Below are 23626 nucleotides of genomic sequence, written 5' to 3'. Positions count from 1 at the left end.
GTTTCATCTCAGCAACCCTAAAAAAAATTATATATATATATATATATATATATATTGTTTATTATCATTTGATTCTGGTAGTTCATGAAGACAGGGACATCCTTAGTTTTTTAATTCTTTCAATATTTTGCATAATAATACATAACTGTATTAATTGTTATCCTGTGAAATTAGGGATTTATATTAGCAAGGTGGTTTAGCACATTTGCAAGGGACTGTATTCACGTCACATTCTCATTGGGGGCTAAGCACCCCTAAAGGTCTGATCCTAGAATCACCAATTTCTAGGGTGTGCTTGCGTCGGTTGCAGATGGATCAGTTTTTTTTTTACTGACACAACTGATATACATTGACCCACCACATAAGCTTGAGTTTAAATACATTTAAAGTGACATTACGCACTGTACATGCAAGTCTTAGCTAAAGGACTTAAATGTATGATGCACTTTTTCCTCCCCCGACATCACAACACAATACTTGCTGAGTATAACAACGCAACAGCGCAAACAGACAGGGATACAGTAGCAGCGCTAGTGCTAAATAAGTATTTAGCTGCTCGGCTCCATGACGCCGGGTAAGAAGGGCTTGTGAAACTGCTCACCTAAAGAACGAAGGGGAATCCACTTGTCTGGCAGATTAAGACATGTTCGTAGGAACCTAGCGAAAAATAGCTAAAACTTTCCTAGACTTTTAGCTAGGTTTATAGGTAGCATTACCTAGCGAAAAATAGCCTAAACTTTTCTAGACTTTTAGCTACGGTACTAATGCCGAGGGCTCGCTGATATCGCTGTCTTACTAGAACATCGTATCTCTTGCTAACGTGTGCTGATGTTGTGTACATCCAATAAATTCAAAATGTGTAGGTCGCACATGCGCGAGTGCTTGTAAAAAATGCTCGCACTGTCTCAAAAACTGGTCGCAAAATGCGACCATTTGGTCGCAGTCTGGAGCCCTGATAATACATATTTTCTGTCATCGTGCATCTTACAAACCCAGACAGCAGCTCACTACATTCAAAACAGGCACTTGCTTCTTGTAGAAGTATCTTAGGTGAAAACACTTGTCGGTATGAGATTGTTCGTTCGTCATCCACCGCTTATCCGGGGGTCGGGTCGCGGGGGCAGCAACCTAAGCAGGGAGGCCCAGACTTCCCTCTCCCCGGCCACTTCCACCAGCTCTTCCTGGATCCTGGACCCCGAGGCGTTCCCAGGCCAGCCGAGAGACATAGTCCCTCCAGCGTGTCCTGGGTCTTCCTCGGGGCCTCTTCCCAGTGGGACGTGAGATCCACTCGTTTTATTCGCCTGGATCTCCCTACACCTGCAGTGCCCTGGTCAGTAGGAGCAGAGCATCTAAGAAGATGAAACATCTGTCAAACTGTCAGTCCTACTCCTGTCTCCATGGAGACCACACCCACAGCTGAAAGACATCATCTGTGTTGAAGGCAAACAGCTTCAGCCCAGCAGTGCGGCAGGACCAGCAGAGTTCATCCCAGTTAATCTGACTGTGCTGGAGGCTGGATGAGAAAGGCCCATCTAGTTTGTCTATTTAGTCTATACAGTCTATTTTGACTCAGTAGCTGTATCCAGTACAAATATTAGCTAAACTTAGTAACCTATAAGGGCCAAAACGGCAAGGGCAAAAAAAAAAAGAATGCTCTTCCTGAATTCAGTTGCACGAATGCAAATCTTTTTCAAACTCATTTGATTTGTAAAACATTAGTCAAGTCCCTTAACTTCCAGGCAAACACGAGCTATTGGCATATGGCCAGCAAAAGCATCAAAACACACCAAGCCTCCTAGTATCCCCTATAGATGTAAAGTAATTATTTAATTCCGTATTTGGTATATTTAGTAATTTGTCAATTCTGCAACTGTGCACTCTACTTTTATAGTTTTCTACCCCACTTTAGCCTACCTAACACAAAAGAGGAGATTTTGGACTCCAGTCCACCTTGATAGCATGGGTTAGTTGAGCTGTGCCCTTCGATGACTTGAAGAGGACTTCAGCAATCTCAAAACCGCTTCACTGACTACTGAACTGTAGCCAACTGCACACCTCACTCCTCCTTCCAACCCTCGCTATCCTTCTGGCTGTCATGTTCCCTTTCTCCCGTTCTGCCTCTCTCCTCCTAATGGGATTTTCTACACTTCAATAGCATTTGGAGGATGAAAACAAAGACGTGGGGCAACACAGTGGTAATTAAACGTTCCTGCTTAAGCCGAAGTGACGTTCCAATTCGAACAAAACTAAAGTAGCTTAAAACAATTCTAATTTAACCTTTTCACCCCCTCCCCTCCCCCAATCCGTTGTGAGATATAGACATTGCACTGATAATCAGATTAGACCATTAGCATGTACGGCATATGGAAACATTTGTCTGTTGTTTAATGTTTAACTTGCAGAAAACCTTTGTCCCCGATACAACAGCTACTTTTCCCCAAACCCGTTTTGTCTTAACAGTTTGCAGCCTCTCATCTCCAGTGCACAAATTGCACTGGAACTTTTGGGACATTTTCAATGACAGCGCTCTGTTCAAATGTATGAAACACTGAAGGAATATTTTGGGCAGAAACGAATCGTCATTCTGTTTATCTGGGACAGTTGCTCTATCCAGCGTTCAGGAAACAGAGGACTGCCCCGCTCCCTGAACACAGAGCGACTCAGCATGGGATTCCATCAAACTGTAATTAGGACACCGAGAGAAGCTCCCGTCATACAGAATAAAATCACACACCAACCACTTTGAAGAGCTCACCTCGGAAGTTTCCACAGAATTTTCCCGTGACATGGGCGAGGTTAAGAACGCTCTCTTTCTCGGTTTACTTTAACAGGGGGGTAATGAGGACAGGTTTTATGCGGGCAGTTAAAACAACAACAATAAACAACTTCTCCATTTTTTATGAGGACCGTCCTCGGGCTGACAGTACTGCACAGGAGGGAGGGAGGGCCACGGCCGCCCCCCCCCCCCCCCCCCCTCGACCCTACTGCTAGACTGTCTCATTCAATTACTGTCACAACAGACCTCTTCAGTTCATTTCCCAACCAGACAATAAAGTGTCCCGTCTCAGGACAAAAACACCAGCAACCAAAATAACATTCACAGAAACATGCACATGTACTGTAGTAAGCCCTGGCCAGGGGAAAAGCCCACATGAATGACTACATGAGGCCTGATGTATGTGATGACAGCCTGGGATCAGAACTATGCACTGGGTGATGGGCTGACTGACTGACTGACAGACAGACAGACAGACAGCTATGGCCAGGTGGAAGACAAGCTGTCTTCATGATTTGATACACGCGCACACATGAGCACATACACACTAACGCACGCATACACATGCACGCGTGCTGGTACGTAAACACCCACGCACGAACATGTCTGCAATATTGTTACAAACATGATTTAATAAGCTACACCTCATAAATTACCACAAATGTATGGCATGTTATTGTGTGGGTATTTGGTTCATGTTTCGTAGCACGCAGAACTTTTAAGGGGTCAATAAATAACAGGTCATTGTTTATTGTTGACAGCATAATCTAGTGCACTTGGTTACAGGGATTATGAGGTTATGGATGCTAAGAATTCTGCACTGCCCTCCAGTCAATTTATTCACTTGGTTGTGGCTTTGACCCGTAATTAAGTCAGCTCTCCCCTTCTCTCCCCTTCTCTCCCCCTCTCTCCCCCTCTCCCCCCCCTCTCTCTCTCTCTCTCTCTCCCTCTCTCCCCCTCTCTCACATACTCTGTCACTGTCTCTCCTCTTTCCCTGAAGTGTGTTTCTTTCTCTTTCTCGTGGTCTCTCCCAGAAGACTTAATGAAATGGTTTTTTTATTACCCCCAGCTGCTGTTCTGGGTCAATACAATCAAGGAGAAGTTTATCCTGCTTGGTTGACAAGCATCCACAAGTCCCAAGCAGGAAAGGCAGCAGTAACAACCTCAACAGGAAAATATGGACCATGGAAATGTAAGCTTATCATTCTGATCAGTATGTATGTATACTGTTTTAGATACTATATACTGTGAATGACTTTGTAGCTTCTTTCATAATAAAGGTCCTTCTATGCTTGTTGTTATTTATAATGACAGCTAATGAGTGACCTGGGCTTGCTAGTCATTCAGAAATCACTTTGTTGTTAAAATGACAAATAGTTCCCGGTGAACCCAGCACCATGGCAACATGAGACAGCAGTGACATGGGAGTACACCATACAGCATGCATAGTGGAGGGAGGGAGGGAGGGAGGGAGGGAGGGAGGGAGGGAGGGAGGGAGGGAGGGAGGGAGGGAGGGGGAGGGAGGGAGGGAGGGAGGGAGGGAGGGAGGGAGGGAGGGAGGGAGGGAGGGAGGGAGGGAGGGAGGGAGGGAGGGAGGGAGGGAGGGAGGGAGGGAGGGAGGGAGGGAGGGAGGGAGGGAGGGAGGGAGGGAGGGAGGGAGGGAGGGAGGGAGGGAGGGAGGGAGGGAGGGAGGGAGGGAGGGAGGGAGGGAGGGAGGGAGGGAGGGAGGGAGGGAGAAGCTGCACTACCGGTTTGCCAGGACCGTTCTGATGAAGTCACGCTGTTGCGTGAATGGACAGTAGAACCCTCTCGGTGCTGAGAGGCTGTACCCATACCGTCTACATCGGTCTCTCCTTGTCGTCAGTCTCTCCTTGTTGTCAGTCTCTCTTTGTCCCTTAAGGCAGCTACAGTGACTAGGCTATGTGCAGAATTAATCTACTATTGAAGGCAGTGGTCTGCCTTACTCTCTGAGAGCTGGGAAAGACTTTGTTACAGTAAGATATTATTTCTAGGGACACCAAATCCCAGAGTGTACATATTAAATCCCAGAATGATTGACTCCGGAAGGATTGAGTTTGGCCTTTCAGCAGGGTTTTGGCTATTCAACTGAAAGGCGATACTTTTAGGAAATTACTCATAGGTTTTGATTGAACGGTAGCGTGAATATGTTGTCCACTTTGAATCTAGGTTATTTGGTTGTTAAACAAATCTATCGAAACGCAGGAGGGGGAAGAGAGAGCAGGGTGATCTGGTGAAACTGTTGACCACTCTCAGGTATCAGTTTAGAAAACTTTTTTTTACAAGCAGGAGGAAAAGACACAAAGTGAGGCTTGGAAACCTTGGATGGATCTACAGGTGCCCTGCACCTCACCTCCTCATTTTAAGACTCCGCCCAGAAATGTGTCAGCACAATGACAACAGCCCCAGGTGAGGGCTGGGTGTGTGCACTAGAACGCTACTTATCTCCCTCTCTTCAGGAACTTCGACCTGTGAGAGAGAGAGAGGACTGAGCACAAAGCTTTTTCCTGTCAGAAAGTAATAGAGACCAGCCTGGGATAGTCACGTACAGTACAGAAGCAAGCCTACAAGAGAATTGTTTGGATCTGCTGGGTTCTGCTGGTGAAATGTCTCTTAAGAGTGAGGGAAGAATCAATTCAGTAGTCCAGAAAACATTCTTGTGCAACACGGTGTAACTCTTGGTCCACAGAGAGCTCCCTGAAACCCTTCCCTCTCCTCTCAGAGTTAGTTCCACGTCATGACGTCATGACGTTAGCTGGCTTAATGTTACAGGCCCTGAGAGGGACAGACAACCCAGGGGGCGTAGTTATAATAGGACACACACACTGTACATACACACACACTCACTCACTGTACACCCACACTCTCTGTACATACACACACACACTCACTCACTGTACACACACACACACACTGTAGATACACCCACACACTCACTCACTGTACACACACACTCTCTGTACATACACACACACACACACACACACACACACTCACTGTACATACAAACAAACAAACACACACACTCACTCACAGTACATGCACACAAACACACACACTCACCCACTGTACATACACACAAACACACTCACTCACTGTACATACACACGGACACACACACACACTGTTCACAAACCTGGCTCCAAGCTCAACTTCCCTATAGGGGGAACCAGATGTTGTCTAGAAGGCTCTGTAGGCTCTGTAACTTTAAATGTCCTTCCCCTTAGAGAAGCATGTGCATCGTCAGGACAACCCCCCACCCTCCTGAGAAGCAGACTCAGAGACGAACCCTCGGCTGGGAGGATTCACACTACCCTCCAGGGGGACAGGGTAGGGTGCACAAGGATCACTGAGGGATCCTCCCAAGCCAAGCCCCTCACACACACACAAGGGCACACACAATTGCGCACGCACAAACACAAGCACACACACACACACACTCAAAACAGTGGGGGTAGTGGAGACTCAAGATAATCCTGCTCAACAAGGCCCTCGGCCTGATTAAACACAAAGAAACAGCATTCCATGAAGTAGGCCTAACACAGACGGCTATTAGGTCCGTAATGCCACGACACATTCTACCCTTTAACAGCCCATTACCATGGATTTGGTGTATTTGGTGAATTGTGACAGTGTGTTTATTTAGTATCTTTAGGAATCAGAGACCGTTCATCTCACACAGATTTGGGCAAATACAAAGTGTACCTAATATCTACGCAAATGTGTAAAATAGACAACGTCCTTATTGGCTATAATGGTGTTATAATAGGCTACATTAATCCCATGACAGCTGGTTTGAGGCATTCTGCACAAAACAGATGGACGTGAAGGATTTGTCTCTGCTCTCTGGATTAATAGGATTCATGTTGGGGTCTGCAGGACATGTGAGGGTGAGGAACCAGGACGAGAGGGGCTCAATAATTACCGGTGACACAGCACAATTAACTAGAAGAAAAAAAAACACTGTCAAGGGAATCTGAACACAAAGCTACACGGACTAGGCCTAACTGCATGACACAACTGAACTTTGTGTTGGAGAGACAGAACTATATGATAACCGATTACACAGCCTAAATAACTTATCATACAAAGATAGGGTCTAAGGAGGAATAGATAGCGATAGGGAGGCTGTTGAAACAACAGTCAAAGGGGAAAGAAGTGAAGGAGGATTACGAGAGGAGCATTAACTGAAGAAGAAGAAGAAAGAAAAAAAACACGTGTCATTGTGATGTCACTAACTGCATTTAACTATGATGTCACAAGGAACTCACTGTAGGCCAATCCAGAGGGCAAATTGCATGGAGTGGCATGATTCCATTCACATATCCTCAACAAAGTTAATTATTCACGAGACAAAGCTTGTCTTTGTCAGTGAACAAACGTGGGAGGAAGTTAGTAAACTGGACAGCTTTGAGAACAATAGTGCACAAAAAGTGGAACCTGACTGTGGCTGCTGCAGTTCAAGTTGAAACTTGAACAATAACTGCTACAAAATATTTAACCAATACCTTCACAAATCTACTATGCCTAGGTCTTAACAAAATAAACCAAACACCAAAGTGCCCGTAACAACAACATTTTAAAAAGTCAATTAGGCTATGTCATAAAGCAGAGAGATGTGGGCGTGGACCACAGTCATGTGCAGAGGGCTGCGTACCACAATGTGTCACTTAATTATGTTTTCAATCTTTGACGACTCGCAAAATAATCACTATTAATATCAGTCACCACCATCAGCGATATCTGCCTCCAGTATCTGCCTCCAGTATCTGTTCAAAACACAGACACTCGTTTCATTCGATCATTTTACATTTACATTTAACTGACGCTCTTATCCAGAGCAACTTACAGTAAGATTCCCCCGAGGCAAGTAGCGTGAAGTGCCTTGCCCAAGGACACAACGTCATTTAGCACGGCCGGAAATCGAACCGGCAACCTTCTGATTAATAGCCTATTTGTAATATTCCCTAACTGCTTAGCCATCTGACCCCCAATCACAATAGAGAAATCAAGGGCAGTCCGAGACACGCAAGATGGTCAAGGGCATAAAGAGAAAGGAGACCTCAAAGGATGATGATTGGGTGTTTGTGGTTATGTTGTGTATGCCTGTTCAACTGTGGAGGGTCTACAACCAACTGGAGTTGCATAATGTGCAACTACATAAAACATGCTATGCCGCTGCCTCCAGAAATAGAATATTCACAAACCATAAACACCACGCCTCGTGTTTCCCTGTTCAGCATATTTTAAACCCCAAATCAATTAAACATTAAACACTTACATTTCACAAACGATTAAGCCTCGCTAATTCAAAAACTGCCTCCCAAACCATGCAATTAAAATCAACCCCGTTCAACGCTGCGTGGGTTATGTAAAATGTTTTACATAGTAGATTTGAAATCTAAATTAAAAACTACATACAGCCTAAATTCGTTGAGAAATTATAATCATTGACGTTTTATTTCCATGCTATTGTTCAATGCATTTCATTGTCAAACTTGTTCGCACACCTGTCCAAGACAGAGTGCAATGACGTATAACTACTGATGTGATGGCGCTCGAGACGCATTTTGTAGACCAGAGACTACGCTGGTCCCAGAACACCTGCTCCGAAAATACGAGTAGCCTAGTCCATCTAGTTACTTGGTAAACAAAACACCAAAACAGAAATCATGAAATAAATTGAAGAATAGATTATCGGATATTTAGCGGTATAAATTAGCTGCTTACCTTTGTGAATAACTCGTTTACGGACATTGTCCAACCCTCGCACTATCCGTATAACCACGGGGAGCGTTCGGTTACCAGAGTTTATATTACATCATTGGCGTCAATACCATAAACTTTTTTTCCGATGACATGAGAAGTAGGCTAAATTAGTTATCCTTATGTTGCAGATATTCCCAAATGTAGTCGTCCACCTTCGTTGAATAAGTAGCCTCGTTGGAAAAGGCTACGTCCAATCCTTTCCTGGTCGTACGGCAGGTGTATCTTTCCCTTTGGCTAAAGTAGTTGTCGATTTAGTTTGTCTTAAAAAATAAAAACACTTAGCTCACTTACAACACGTATCCAACATGCCAAGAGTGCCGGTAAGAACTGCTAAAAACCTACCCTCTGAAGCTAAAATATATACAGCTCTGTTAGAGTGTATTTTCTGGGGGAACTCTATAGCTCCTGTAGTTCCTGGCTGCGGTGTTGTATCCATGGACTCTGGCTGTATTGATTTGCAGTCGCGTTCCAGACAATGCCATTCACGAGACCCCCCCCCTCCGGTTTAGCAGCGCACTACAGTCCAAGCTTGTCTGGGTCGTTAATTTGATGTTACAGAATTTGTATATATTGATTATTTTTTCCATGTCGATTGTTGAATAGGCAAGCCAATTGTAAAACCGTGTTTGCTTGAAAGTATTTTTAATGTCAATACAATAGTGTTTAAATGGGGTTAAATAAATTATTGACTGTAATCTGAGAAAACAGAAAATCTTAATTGTGTAATTGGTGACAGGACATGCAGACACTGAAGCATGTTGTTTGAACATTAACCTATCTTAGTTATAGCAAGATCATCATTTATTAATTTAAGATACTTTAAGATACCTAACAAGAATACATTATCTTTCATGGTGTTGGTATACCAAATAAGTCTGTCAGGAGAAGTTAACAGCGGAATCACAAAATAAAGCCAGTTGATCAAAGATTTTGAAGAGAGTTTACCTTGCAATACAGCTCATAATCAGTCACCATTCTCTTTGGGGGTTTGAAAGTAGTTCTTACAGAATAGGTTGCGTTCTTCTAAAAAGGTAGTCTTTACTCCATGTTCCACAACATAATGTTCTCAAGCCATTCTTGTCTGTAATTTAGAGTCGTGGAAAAGTTGATCTTGGGCAATATTTCCAACCCAAGCAGAAGACAGGAGAGAACAGTATTCTTACATGATGTAAATGCTCCACTCCCAAACCACTCCCTCTGCAGGTATGGGGTGTTGACTGCGTGTCACTGACAAGTTATTACTGAATTTGGCATGTAGGCACAGACAAAGATCACACTGTCCAACTATTATAATCATTAAAAGGAAACTACATCACGCCTGGATGGTGCAAGTTCAAAGGTTAAAACCTCAGGATAAGGGCAGAGAGATCTAATATGTTCCAAGTATTTCTCAGTGAAACCTCACACACATGAATTCCACGGGTAGGGAGCGATCGTTTTAAAAATAGCATTTAGTTCAAAGTTGACAACTGTACACAGGTATGACTCAGCCCTTGTGCAACATTTTCCAACGCAATCCTTGTGGAGAGAAGTGTGTATCCATGCCTCATGGTCCAGTCAGACGTCGGTCTGTTTCCTCTGGTGATCCCTGTGTTTTGGCTAACTCCACAGGTTGCTTTGGGAGATAAGACGGAAGTGATTAAACGCGAGTCAACAATCGCTGGGTGTTTCTTTAACATGCCAGTTTTAATTCCCTCTCTGTAAGTCAGGCCCATCACTGGAGATTGATGTCTGAGTGACCACAAATGAGCTTTTTATGTGAAAGTAAAAAACGAAAAGGAAACCATGGCACATGAATGATTTGAGTTTGGCGCTAAAGTATCCTAAGGTCATTCCGTAGTGGCACCACTGTGTTTTCAAGGTAATCCTCTTCAAACAACCGAAATGTAATGATTTTGTAACAGTGTGCTTTTGTGACACAACTTTTTGGTCGAGACTTAAGACTCCAAAGACACTTTGTGTAACAATGTTAGTTTAGCCTTACCAGAGTCCGTTTGAAATTACAACAGCAGCAAACCCAAACACAAGCCTACGAGACTAAACAACACAGTTGGAAAACAACTTCTACAAACTCAGCATTCAAAGTAAACATATTTATTACCATTCAAATTGGACAGCTACCTTTCAATCTGTGTAGACGGGTTGAAGCTAAGTACAGGCCGGAGCATCATGTGTACGTAAGGGGGTACTTGGGGAGGGGGGGAGGGGGTAATCCCTGTCACATCCCACCTGCTTCCGCTTCAGACTAATTAGATCCTTCCAGATCTGGAGGTGGAGCTCTGGGTTCTTCTGAAGGGGTGGACAGGCCTGGTGAGGGAGGTGGGCCCGGAGAGGATGTCCTGTATCTTGTTGTTGTAGTGCTCCTGGTCGACCAGGCCTCGCTGGTACTCCCTCTCCGCCTCAGCCTCCTCCTTGTCCCGCAGCTGCTGCTGGTGCATCATCTGGGCCAGCAGGTCGGCCTGGTGGTCCTGGGACTCCTGCTTCAGGCTGCAGCGAGGGGTGTTTAGAGGGAGGAGTTTAGATGATCCTCTTGTTGTGTATGGAGTGTGTATAGGAGTGTGTGTGTGAGTGTTGGAGAGAGCGAGAGAGATAAAGAAAGAGAGATGGAGTGATAAAGAGAGAGAGAGAGAGACAAAGAGAAAGAGAAAGAGATTGAGTGATAAAGAAAGAGAGAGAGTGATAAAGAGAGAGAGAGATGGATGAATAAAAAGAGAGAGAGAGGATATCTGTGAGGATGTCTATACCGTTGTTTCTGCTCCTTATCTAACATTTTGTCCTCCTCGATAGATTTGTTGAGCTCGTCTCTCTCCTGGGCCAGCTGAGCCTGTTTCTGCATGTTCAGATCCACTACGGAGCACACACACACACACACAAAGAAAACAAATTACACATTCTTACAGTTCATGAGGCCTATTTCCATCACAAATTACAAATCAACAGACAAGATCTTGCTTTCTTTTTTTTCTTGCTTCCCAGGTCCTGGGTCCTTCTCTTACACTTCTCCTGTATCTGCAACCGCCGAGTCTCCATCACATCCTTCATCAGCCTGTCCCTGGCCTCCCTCACCAGACGGCTTTGCTCCGCCCTGCGAGCCAGTGTCTGCTTTAGGTCCGCCTCCATCACCTGCTCGATCTGCGCCTCCTGTGTCTTCTGCTCGTCAAGCTGGTCGGCCAGGTACTGCCGGTACCGGCTCTGCTCCTCTCTCAGCTCAAGCTGCGAAAGAGACAGAGAGCCAATCAAATCAAAACGTATTTGTATAGCCCTTTTTTACAAGCAATGTCACAGAGGGCTTCACATACACCCATAGAACTGCCTCTCAACCAACCTAAACCCTGAAGGAACACAAGGAAAAACTCCCAGAAAAACTCACTAGAGGAGAACAAATTGAAGAAACTTTAGGAGGAGCAATTCAGTGAGGGATCCCCTCCAATACATGTACTCCCAACTGTGTATGGTGTGAAGTATCAATGTAGGTGTGTATATGCTATGTGTGTTGCTGTTGGGATGGGTGTAGCTCAGTGGGTAGAGCTTTTGACTGCAAGTCAATAAGATTGCCGGTTCAAATCTTCCCCCCTGCTCGAGAGCTTTGGATAAAAGCATCCACTGAACTAATCCATCATTCTCCTGTGCAGAACGTTCGTATTCGCAAACCTGGTTCCTCTCTCTCTCTCTCTCTCTCTGTCTCTCTCTCTGTCTCTCTCTCTCTCTGTCTCTCTCTCTCTCTGTCTCTCTCTCCCTCTCCTACCTTCCTCATGACATCCCCCTGTTTCTCATCCTTGGCTTCTGCCAGCAGCTGCTCCAGAATGCTCATGTCCAGGGCCAGCTCGTCCTGCTGCTCCCTGGCCAGGCGCTTCATCTTCAGCCGCAGGGAGTGGTCCAGCAGCCTGCGACGGTTCTCCTGACCCTGGAGCTTCTGGCTGCGCTCTCGCTGCTCCTCCAGACGCAGCACCTCTCTCTGCTCCCGCTGAGGAATGAGGAGGGAGGGAGGGTGGGGGGAGGGGGGAGGGGGGAGGGGGGAGGGGGGAGGGGGGGAGGGAGGGAGGGAAAGAGAGGGAAAATAACTTGGAATAACCGTCGTACGACAACTCGACGACACGTCTAATCAGAAATGGTCCCTACCAGCAGTTGGGCCTCCTCCTGCTTCAGCAGCTTGGCCTCCCCCCTCTGCTGCTCCACAGCCTCCACCTGCACCCGCAGGTACTCCACCTGCTGGAGGTTCATCCGCCGCTGCTTCTCCGCGTCCCGGCTCTCCCGCTCCTCCTTGGCGCGGCGGTCGCCCTCCCACAGCTCGGCAAAGAGCCTCTCCTCCTCCTCCTGCCGCCTCCAGGCCTCCTGCCGCATCGCCAGCTGAGCGGCCCGCTCGGAGCACACCTCGTCCTGGATCCGCTTGCTCTGGACGCTCCTAAGCTCCTCGCTCCGATCTCTGAAAAGGAGAAAACCTACGTTTTAGAGACTCCTATCGAGGGGGAAGCGGGGGGAAAGCCAGAGCTGGCGAAAACTTTGTTTAGGACTACCGGGTTCGTACGACGATGGTTTCTCAAACAGGTGATCTAGGTGGCTGAGCGGTTAGGGAATCAGGCAAGTAATCTGAAGGTTGCCAGTTCAATTCCCGGCCGTGCCAAATGTGTGTGTGTCCTTGGGCAAGGCACTTCACCCTACTTGCTTCTGGGAAAATATCCCTTTCCTTAAGGGATTGTTGTAAGTACTGTAACTCGCTCTGGATAAGAGCGCCTGCTAAAGGACTAAATATAAATTTGAACATGAACCTGAGGCAACGTTAAAAGCAATAGAAGGGGAACCGAGAAAGGGTTGTTTGATATTCACCTGAACTGCTGCTCTAGCTTCTGAGCCACCACCAGCTGCCGGTCGCTCTCCCTCCTCTCCCTCAGTACCTTGGCTCTCTCTCGCATCTTGGCTTGCCTCTCCGGCATGGTCTCCATCCTGGTCTCCATCTCCTTCAGCAGTGCCTCCTGCTCCGCCTCCAGTAAAGCCTGCAGCCTGTGGGCGACCAGAGGACAACGGAGGAGCTGCAGAGGGCGATTATGAACAAATACACGGGCCGCCGTAAAACACACCGCGCCTCCAGAGTTCTTACTTCTCCCGCCTCTCGTCGACGCTCAGCTGATAGCGCTCCATGGCGTTGTCGACACGCCGCTTGATTGTTCCTAAAACGATGCGCTGGTCCGTGTTCTTCTCCCAGTGGGTCTTTAGGTCGCAGGTCTTCTGATACTTGGTGAACTCCAGTGACTTGTCCCTGGCTTCTTCCTGCCTCCGTCTCTCTAGGATGAGGTGGTCTGGGGGCCGCGATGAGGGGGCTCTGGCCCTCTGGAAAATATGATACGCACTATTAGGTGGTCAGATGGCTGAGCGGTTAGGGAATCGGGCGATTCCCGGCCGTGCAAAATGACGATGTGTCCATGGGCAAGGCACTTCACCCTACTTGCCTCGGGGGAATGTCCCTGTATTTACTGTAAGCTCATGATAAGAGCTTCTGCTAAATGACTAAATGTAAATGTAAATTTGGGTGTTGCTTTGGGATAAAAGTGTCAGCTAAATGATGACGGTGATTTATTTTATTTTTTCCACAATCACGATCTGTGCAAAATTTGGTACTAGTAGTCCGGTAGTTAGAGAATTAAAACAAAATACGTTAACATGTAAAATATACACAACAAGGTAGACTAATGACGTGCAAACTAAAAGTCTCACCGTATATGTTTGGCATTGATTATAATCTTAAAGGAGTTCCGTTTCAATCACTGACTGATTTTCAAGAAATTGTAACCCGACAAAAGTTTAGTCAAGCCAATGCAAGCTACTGTCAGTAGCCTACAAACCACTAGAGTCAAAGATAGAGCACTAACAGTACCAAAGCAATGGTGTTCGTCCAAAACTTACCACAGCTACTGAATGCGGAGTTGGCCCCGTGAATTCTCGACATCGTGGCTTATTTCTCTGACTGATCAACATTTTGTTTTTCCAAAATGTGAACTTTTCGTTTCTGACAAGCTGTTTTCCGACTGTACATTAGCTACATTGGTATTTTAAGATTAAAGATTCACATGGACGAGCTATTCAGTTTGCCGCTGTGTTTACGGAACTGCCTTCATGCTACCATGACAACACTGAACAGGCGCCGCAGACTGCAAACCCATCAAGATCGACCTCTGCTGGAAACTAGCTGTAATTACAAAAATACACTTTAAGAGTTGATGGGATGACACTTAATGGAGAAGGTGTGTGAAATCTTGTAGAATTTTGCGAAAAGCTTATGTGTGTATTTTATTTTTTTCTCCTTTATTTTCTTATTTTTTGTTAAATTGTTTGTCTGTCTTTTTATTATTAATGTTATATTTGTGTCATGCTGGTACATGCTTGTACCTCAACTGTCTAAATGTTAACAGTGTGTTAAAAATCAATAAAGATATTTGGGGAAAAAATACACTTGCTGATGTTGAAGGCTAACCTGTTGACAAACTGCTACTGTACTGTGAATGTTACTCATTTTCAAACTCAAGATTTTCTTTTCACAAATGGACCATACAGTAAAAAACTCTAATAAAAAACACATTTATTCATGAGAGAAAAAAAAAAAAAAATGCAGGTTAAATGAATGATTCGTAAAGTGAATAAACTTCATCAGGATGTGTAGAGAAGTGGAGGAATCCAGTCTAAAAGTAGCAGGCATACTGTACATTTCAAGTCCTCATCCTCCCCTCCCTCCCCCCGTGTCTGCTCATTGTAGCCCAAGCTATGTCTCCATGTGTCACTGTTCATATTTAAGAAAAATCCTTGTGGATATACAGTGAATGCCTGCGGATCAGCCTAAGTAGACAACTCCACTGTGTGGAGCTGCTGGCAAAGACGCTTTCCGTTTCCGTCAGTCTGTCTCTGAGGAGCTGATCTAGGTTATATCTTGACCCGGTAGCCGCCCTAGTCTCCCTCTGCAGAAACCTCCGGAGGGCTGGGGCCGAGGAGAGGACCTGTGTGGGGATGGTAATCTTCGCAAAGCTCCATCTCCGCCACAGGAAACACAAGGTGTCCCCTCGCGGAAACCTCCGGAGGGCTGGGGCCGAGGAGAGGGCCTGTGCAGGGATGGTGATCCTCCATTACCTCCATCTCTGCCGCAGGAAACGCCAACGAGTTGTAGGACGGGTTTGCAAAGTCAACGCCTCGGTGTTGAGACTCGGAAGAGGAAGAGGAGACTTCGGTAGTTGTTCTCGGCAGGTGCCTGCTCCTGATGGCTTTTTCCTCCTCCTGGTTGTGGCTAACCATCACTGAAAGGATGTCCAGCTGGGTGCTCTGGCAAGGTTCGTCATGGAGCACCTGAACCCCGTATCCCTTCTGGAAAGCAGTGGAAAACTGACGTTATCCGAGTCGGTGGAGCAGTACTTCATGTGCACGAAAGGTTCGCGTTTTGGATGGGGACCTACCAGTGTCGTGAGCCAGTCCGTCTTTAATGCTGGCTGGGGGATATCGGGGTAGAGCTCACGTTTCAGCCTGTTAAACCCAAGAAAGACCTTTTACATTTACATTTATTTACATTTAGTCATTTAGCAGGCGCTCTTATCCAGAGCGACTTACAGTAAGTACAGGGACATTCCCCCGAGGCAAGTTTGGTGAAGTGCCTTGCCCAAGGACACAACGTAATTTGGCACGGCGGGAAATCGATCAGGCAACCTTCTGATTACTAGCCCTGTGAGTAAACCTTTGTGAATCTGGACATTCGATAATGTGCGATGTGATTTTAGAATATATGTTAGAAGGAAATATTTGCTTGCCATCGCCTGTTCCTATAGCATATGATGGTGGCCAAGGAGACGAAGAGGAAAATTGCTCCCAGGGATAGCAGCATCACCCAGATTGGCTGGTCAGCTGTTGGGTGTTGATAAACAGTTCATGTTGGAAACATAAGCCATGTTATAAACTTTTCCCCCAAAACAGAAAAACAGCAACTGAAGTATATTTGTTTTTACTAAGCCCTTACTCTTCAAGATGATGTTAAATGTTTTCCCATTGGTTGTCCCAACTGATGTGAGGGCTTTCAGTGTGAAATTGTAAGACTTCCTGTGAAGATCTTTAAGGGAAACCGTCAGGGAGTTTTCTGTGGCGTTGGCTAGACATCAGTGAAAACCAGAAGAAATAGGTCATAAAAAACATCATTGTGAATGGGAACATCTCTTTCTGATCAGTTTTGACACCAATTCTGTTTGATTGTTGCTATCAACTACCTCAAGAGAGTTGGTGTCTTACCTGTGCTGATGTTGATAGTCGTTCCTGTGTCGTCAGAGTAGGTGAGAATGTATCTATGAATGAACGCTGTCTGTTGCTCTGGGGGAATGTCGATCCATGAAACACTAACATGTGAATCGCTCTGGATGATGTTCGACCAAACAAACGTGTCTTGTGGAACTAATCACAGAAAACAGGGAGAGGTAAATGAAACACAACAGAGATGATAGGGGATGGGAGAGATGGTAGGAGAGGGGAGATGGGTAGGGTATGGAAGGGGAGAGATGGTATGAGAGGGGAGAGATGGTGGAGTGTGGGGGGGGGGGGTGGTGGAGTAGGGATGAGTAAAGAAGGGATTCTTACTGCACTCTTTTATGTATCCCTCTCTCCTATCCAGTAGTTCTGGAGCTTGTGATGTACAGGCGTAGACGGAGATCGCATACCGTACACACCCCTCAAGGTTGGCTGAAGTCATCGGTGAGGTCATAGGAAAAACAAGGTAAAGGCTACACATACTCATCTTTCATTGCAAACTCTCATCAAATAACTTTTGATTGTGGCATTTGGCAAGCAAGGACTACGTACAACCACAATAACCACATTTCTGCTACCTGCCACAAGTGCAATAATACTGTAATTACTCAATGCTCCGGATGAGTATTCGTTCATACTTGTTTAGTTCAAACGTGGCTGTTCTTTTTCCTCACCTGACTGTATTCTGGTCCTCGTCACCCCAGCTGGCACCTTCAGCCACTCCACAGAGCAGGTTCCGGATGCGGGACACCAGTCTACTACGTAGCCATGGCTAGCACTGAGGCTAGCATTCCAAGTCAGGTCGAAGCCACCGTCACGGCCAAAAACTTTTGTGGTCACCATTCCATCTGCAAAAAACGTAACATGGTATGCGGCTTTTATTGGAGTGTCTCGTGTTTGTTAAAGAAAACTTTTGTGAAAATTATGTTGCTGTTTTTTTTTACAGCTCGGGTACTGTGGATATCCTTCTACGTACTTAAATCTCAATAAGAAATCTATAAATCTATCAAAATATATCAAAATGAGAACTAAGTGTGGGGGCTCCCCCATTGAAGCCCAGGGTAGCCAGTCCGTCCCCGTCCCCCCCCGCTCCTCACCTGGGAACCGACTGGGAACGGTGACGGACGAGGGAGGTGAGCTGCCGTTCAGGTTTCTGGCTGTCACGGTGACAACGTATTCCTCTCCAGACGCCACAAAAGGGAGAGTATAATAATTCGGACCGGACTTGGACGAGGGATGCACAGTCCTTCTGTCCCTGCTCTGATCCACAGACTTTCCGCAGATCACCTCATAGTCCAGGATCTGTCCATGGCTCTGATTGGCTAAAAGCGTCTGAACACACCAAGTAGATTTTCATGATAATTCTCGTCTAATAGAGACATCCCGTTAAAATGTTTACATTTAACTGTATAACTTTTCTTTCACACTTTATTTGTGTATAGCAGACACTTTCATCCAAGCTGTTCTTAGTTTGGGTTGTCATGTCAACGCGGCACACCGGAGGACCAAGCATGTGTGTGTTAAAGTGTGTGTCCGTAGCACATGATGAGCATGATGATGACAGCACACGTGGAACAGTTTACACTCACGTTCCACGCGATGACGGTTTGATTTTTCTCAGTGTGCATCCACACATCTAAAGCCTCAGGAACTGGGGGACACAAAAGCATAAACACAATGTTAGCATGAAGCTCAGCGTTGCTATGTACATTCCATCTGGTCATAACTTCTCATTAGAAGAAGTTGCGATGATGAGAGGAATTCAGGAAAAGACACTCACTGTCCCCTTTGGTTTGAAAGGTGGTGTCTACGCTGTTGTCACCCCACTTCCAGAAGTGTTTTACAGTCCCACAGCGCACCTTCACTGTGTAGGTGTGTGCAGGTGTCAGACCAGACACAACAACAGACCCAAGACCCAGACCAGAATAGTTCCTCTGCAGAAACATAAACATGCAGAAGGCATCAACATCTCATTGATTCCATCTAACAGGGGCAACGTTTTTTATCATTAATTTTTTATGTGAGTGGGACAGCTTATTTTTTTTATAACTAAGGATGTGATCTTTTAATATAATTGTCTTAATTAAAAGTGGGGGGTTACAGATTTGCCATTTTCAAAAGGTGGCTGGGACATGTCCAAGCAAAGTATAATGAAACCTATAACCCTCAAATCTACAGTACAAGGGGTTTTAGGCTCAGAAAATCCCATAATGTTCAAATCTTCTCCACAGCGTTTCCCCAGACTCACCATCTCCAGGTGTCCACTGTGTTCCAGCTGAACTTGGCACAGCAGGTCCAGGGTCTTGTACTTCTGCGGCTTCCACTGCCAGTCCAACCTGGCATCCCTGGCGTTGACTTCTGATGCCACCACGCTCACCGGAGCTAGCATCCGCACTGGAGCGAGAATGACACCCAGTTCAGACACACCCTGCACCCCCATGCGGGCTTGAGCTGGTCCTCCATTTGGCTCAAAGTATGAAGTCATAACATGGATTCACAGGTTTTAACAACAGGTTTTATGTATTTAAAAATTCAAACTATATATATCGGCTATATGAGTAGATGATGACCAATGATGGTTTGTGAGATGTTATGGCTTATTACGTTAATGCTTTATGAATGCCTTGTCACCACTTGGTGTAAAGCAGTCTTTACCTCTTCTCATCAAGTCTGATGTTTCCTTTATCTTGACAATACCAAGTGGATTCTGGGCTTCCAAAGTCCACGTCATTTCCCCTTGGCCTACGTCAACAGTTTGGATGCAATTTGATTTCGTATTTTGTGGACACGAGCTGAAAAGCCCACAGAGAGAAGGAAAGGTATTTTTTTCAGCAATCACAGTACAAAAAGAACCACATCCAGGCACAGTGACAACAATGATATTCAAGCCTGTACCGTCCGTTAAGCTTATAATTTGTGGTACTCCCAACTTTGATCAACTGAGTGGGTCTCCCGATGTCCCAGTGACACTCCGCACGCTCCAGGTCGCGAGTCTCACACTTCAGCTGGCTGACATCCGGGGGGTCTGGAGAAGGAACGTAGCTTTAGAAATTGGGGATCTCCAATTCTAGTTTCAGGTTTATTTGCCATTTGTAACAAGTAGGCTACTTGTAGCCTGCATTGGAATTATTGGTTCTGTTCCTATCAACAGTAGCCTTGTAGTCTATAAACAAATATCCTAATCCAACAACAATAACAATTGTTTAGTTTATAATTTTTTTGTTGGATTAGAAATAATTGGACAACACATCGTAAGATAACAGCCTACTGCCGTTGATTGAAAAGAACATTTAGTTAAGTTTGTAATCAGCATATTACTCTATTCTTAGTTTCAAATACTTCTATTAGTTATTGAAAGTATAGTATTTCTACTATTTTCTACTATTTTTTAGTATTTCTTAGTATTTCTACTATTTTTTAGTATTTCTACTATTCTTTCTTAGTACAAATACTATTCTTAGTTTCATATACCCCCCCCCCCCCCCCCCCAACAAGAAACATATTGCTGGACAAAAAAAAAGAAGAAAGAAAAGCAAGGACAAAAGGAGGTTTGTACTCACACCCGGCGTAAACGCAAGTGCCATATGTTTCCGTTTTCATTTTGCAGAGGGCTGAAATTGTGCAACGAGGCAGAGGTTCCTGGATGTGAACAGTGATTGTGTAGCTGTGGTTACCGATCCGTGTGACCGCGCGTGTACCGTTGAAGCTCATGACAGGCTCCGCCTCCGTGGTCACGCAGCATAACGTTAAATTGTGGCCGACTTTGACGAAAATGTCCATAGGGACCATCGCAGGTTTGCTCGACACAGTTTTCCCTGCAGAAGGGCATGATTGCTTGTGAGTTCCCAAATATTGGTCAGCAAAACAGCAACAAAATACATTCTGAAAAATGTTTACAGTTCTTTCCTGATATATCTGATGATTGTGTGTAGCCTGTATGTAAACTGTGTGAACAGTAGCCGACACGGATGTGCACAATATCTGTTCAGTAAGCTAGCAGGTGACTTTCTTGAATCATATCAGATCATCTGTAACTAAAATTTGTTTTACAGTAGTGTCAAAGTTTTGGGGTTCAACATGTTGAGGGTATGGGGTGTAATATTAACAGCATGATGCCCCTAGGAGTTTCATTTTCTCTCATGGGGGTCTTCCATTCCATTTGACAACTGACCAATCAGAATCACTTACCAGGATTGATCTGAAGGGGGCTCCACTGACTCGTTTTGTTTAGGTGACGGGATCGGAGTCTGACTGCGTGAGTGGTGCACTCGAAAGGTAACGGAGACCTCCAGCTCCACAAATGTTGAGTTCCAGTCTGGTCAGATCTCACTTCGATAGCCTCCTTTGGGACAAAACAACATAGGCTGTGTGCAGTGGCGGATTTAAGGGGTGGCAAGGGGTGGCAGCTGCCACCCCAATGAAAGATACTGCCACCCCAATCTTTTTTTAAAATTTGTTATGCATTTAGCAGACGCTTTTATCCAAAGCGACTGCCAAGAGAGAGCTTTACAAAAGTGCATAGGTCACTGATCTTAACAATAAGACAGCCCCAAACATTGCGCGTAGCCAAAACATGAAGCATGCATTGTGAAAAAACGAATAAGTCCCATTTGGAAGAACCATAAGAGCATAGCTAAACAAGTTACAATTAAACAACATGAACCTCAATCTTCCCATGGAAAAATATAATTTGTACATTACAAAACATTTCAATAAATAATATTAATGTTACTGTTTAATTTAAACTACAATGTTATAGCCTAATCGTTTACCATAGGGAGTAGGCCTACTGTACCCCCCAACTTTGGGTTTTGATTTGCCTCCAGGAGGCCACCCAACAACTTCCTTCAGCCACCCCATTGCCACCCCTCTCTAGATCTGCCCCACGTGTCGCGTTTCAATAGGCTACTTTGACAAAGGTAAGTTGTGACAGGGAATGACGGTCACTGGCTGTGACTATAGGCTTAGTAAGGTTTCACCGTTGAAAACGGCAAATCAGTTCCCCCCACTTTTATTATTAAAATGATATTTAAATTCCGCATACAGTTATTTAAAAAGCACGTTTTCAGAATACTTACAGTGTGCAACTTCTTCAGGTCGTCTGTATATAGAACCTCCACGTCATAGATGAGTCCCTCATTTGTACCAGAAGACGCGGCATCATCCCACGTTGTGAATATTGTCCAAGATTTAACGTCAAAACTCACGTTAACATTCTCCGGTCCACAAAGAGGCTCAGCAATGTCTGCAATGACGACACATCAGAGTGAATGAATATTTCTCAAAGAATTACATTTGAAACCACTTGACAGGACATAATAAGCCGGCTATATACAGTTTATTAACAGTTAATGTATATAATATATTCACGTAAAATAGCTACACACCATCTGGACATGTTACTTGGGAGCTTACTGTGAAGAGTGAAGACCACAGCAGCCAACTCAACATTGTCACTGCTGCGCTGTGGAGAGGATATGGAGTAGCCTATGTTTAATAGGCTACAGCTCAAATTAGGTTATCTTTGTGAAAAAACAATTGGCAACATCTGAATCCACAAATAAGATGTCTGGCATAAAAATACTGAAATGTAGCGGATTCCAGATAACTAGCCAACATGAAGGTGTTTTCAAATGTTGGTGAACACATGAAGGTGTTTTCAAATGTTGGTGAACACATGAAGGTGTTTTCACCGACGGAGGTTCATGATCTTAAGGGAGCCGAAACAATTCTCGTAGCACGAACCGAGGACCGAAGAAAACGGAGACGAAGTTAACTCAAGATTTTGAATTGATTTTCTGGCGCACAAATCTATGGAAAGAAAATATGAATTGGCACTAAATGACGTGGATCAAATATTAACTTAATATTCAGTCTATCAATAACTTGTATGTTGATACAGCACAGTTTTTGGAGCACCCAATAAATTCTTTGTTAATCCACTTCCCGATTGGAATCATGCGTAAGAATCACACACACAAAATGCGTCAAATCCACACGTAACAGTCCGATTATAGAAGGAAACTTACTTCTTTCGTTTAGTAAGATAACTGACCATCGGGCCACTAAGATTTAGTCTTTTAAACGCTCACGCCCCAAGTGGACAGCGCACAAATGCCTATGAATACTGACTAGCCCATAGACATATGGACTAGCCTACTCTGTACTGGGAACTTCCGCAAGTCCTTCCCATATGGGAGCCTCATCCACATAACCCTAATATGAATCCACCCAAAGCTACATTACTTATGTTTGGGGGGGAGGGCGTTTATTTTAAGGGAGAAACCCCGTAGAGCGGAAATGATTTCTTCGGTGGGATTCTGTAAAGTTCACATTCAGTTTGGGACAGGCATCCACACAACCAATCAGAATCGCTACTGACTAAGCATTTGCAGGAAATGAGGATAACGGGGATAAAACAAATATGGCAATATGTAATACTGTACGTGACTTACTAAGAATTGCGAAATGATAGAATGTGACCTTTTGTGCATTCGCAGTAGCCTAAAAAATAAACATGGATGGCTTCATGTGTAATTTGTAATGCATTCCTTGGATTTTTTTTTATTTTGGCTTATTGGACGATGAAAGATAAACAAACACAAATATGCAAGATCCCTTACTGGGATTAACGCAAATTCAGCCAAATAAAAAACAACATACTGAACTTAAAAATTGTCCCTTGAGGAGGGTTATAAATAACCCTTATTTTAAGAGTCGTTCCAAGTCCTCAGTGATGTTCACGCAGTATTTAGAGAAGCTCGTCCAACTATAAGTCCACTTAACACAGAACAAGAG

At 44.8% G+C, this 23626-nt stretch overlaps 3 protein-coding genes across 4 annotated transcripts in view; all 3 read right to left on the bottom strand.

The window, feature by feature from the left end:
* myo5b (myosin VB) overlaps positions 1 to 8989 on the bottom strand; it is a 53851-nt gene extending 44862 nt beyond the window's left edge. Inside the window, exon 1 of the mRNA XM_084686862.1 lies at positions 8525 to 8989. Coding sequence (XP_084542988.1) covers positions 8525 to 8551 — 27 coding nt within the window. The 5' untranslated portion in view covers positions 8552 to 8989. The remainder of the gene's footprint in view (positions 1 to 8524) is intronic.
* A 239-nt stretch (positions 8990 to 9228) lies between these two features.
* cfap53 (cilia and flagella associated protein 53) lies at positions 9229 to 14770 on the bottom strand. Of its 2 annotated transcripts, XM_084686394.1 has the most exons (9): positions 14462 to 14770; positions 13659 to 13888; positions 13388 to 13561; positions 12683 to 12986; positions 12309 to 12527; positions 11560 to 11776; positions 11308 to 11410; positions 10793 to 11050; positions 9229 to 10178 (listed from the first exon to the last, which is right to left on the bottom strand). In XM_084686394.1, exons 1-8 carry the CDS (start codon positions 14531 to 14533, stop codon positions 10813 to 10815), a joined length of 1557 nt encoding a protein of 518 aa, XP_084542520.1. In that variant the 5' UTR covers positions 14534 to 14770; the 3' UTR covers positions 9229 to 10178; positions 10793 to 10812. The 2 variants fall into 2 exon arrangements, with proteins under 2 accessions (XP_084542520.1, XP_084542519.1); XM_084686393.1 differs by lacking the exon at positions 9229 to 10178 and having other exon boundaries at positions 10642 to 11050.
* Positions 14771 to 15117: 347 nt separating this feature from the next.
* On the bottom strand, positions 15118 to 22600 carry LOC146236996 (leukemia inhibitory factor receptor-like; the record flags this gene model as incomplete). Its single annotated transcript, XM_084687060.1, has 18 exons — positions 15118 to 15907; positions 15997 to 16063; positions 16345 to 16438; positions 16551 to 16679; positions 16817 to 16975; positions 17159 to 17260; positions 17503 to 17676; positions 17926 to 18160; positions 18418 to 18479; positions 18609 to 18762; positions 19077 to 19222; positions 19484 to 19620; positions 19724 to 19853; positions 20389 to 20643; positions 21017 to 21170; positions 21907 to 22073; positions 22244 to 22292; positions 22574 to 22600. Coding segments are annotated over 18 exons (2652 nt in total), but the record flags the coding sequence as incomplete, so codon positions are not given.
* Between the last annotated feature and the right edge of the window lie 1026 nt (positions 22601 to 23626).

The sequence above is a fragment of the Hypomesus nipponensis genome, chromosome 22 (genome assembly GCF_054491055.1).
Source record: "Hypomesus nipponensis isolate SF chromosome 22, ASM5449105v1, whole genome shotgun sequence".
NCBI lineage: Eukaryota > Metazoa > Chordata > Actinopteri > Osmeriformes > Osmeridae > Hypomesus > Hypomesus nipponensis.
Note: the sequence above shows the minus strand (reverse complement) of the source record. Positions and strands in the feature narration are given on the sequence as shown.

Excerpts from the sequence above, each read along its gene's own strand:
- cfap53 (XM_084686394.1), bottom strand. The coding sequence starts at position 14,533 with ATGTTGATCAGTCAGAGAAATAAGCCACGATGTCGAGAATTCACGGGG. Across the intron at positions 11,411-11,559 it reads GTTGCAGATACAGGAGAAGT|TGGATCTGAACATGCAGAAA; the intron begins GTAAGAGAAGGA and ends TGTGCTCCGTAG. Across the intron at positions 11,051-11,307 it reads GATAAGGAGCAGAAACAACG|CCTGAAGCAGGAGTCCCAGG; the intron begins GTATAGACATCC and ends CCCTCGCTGCAG.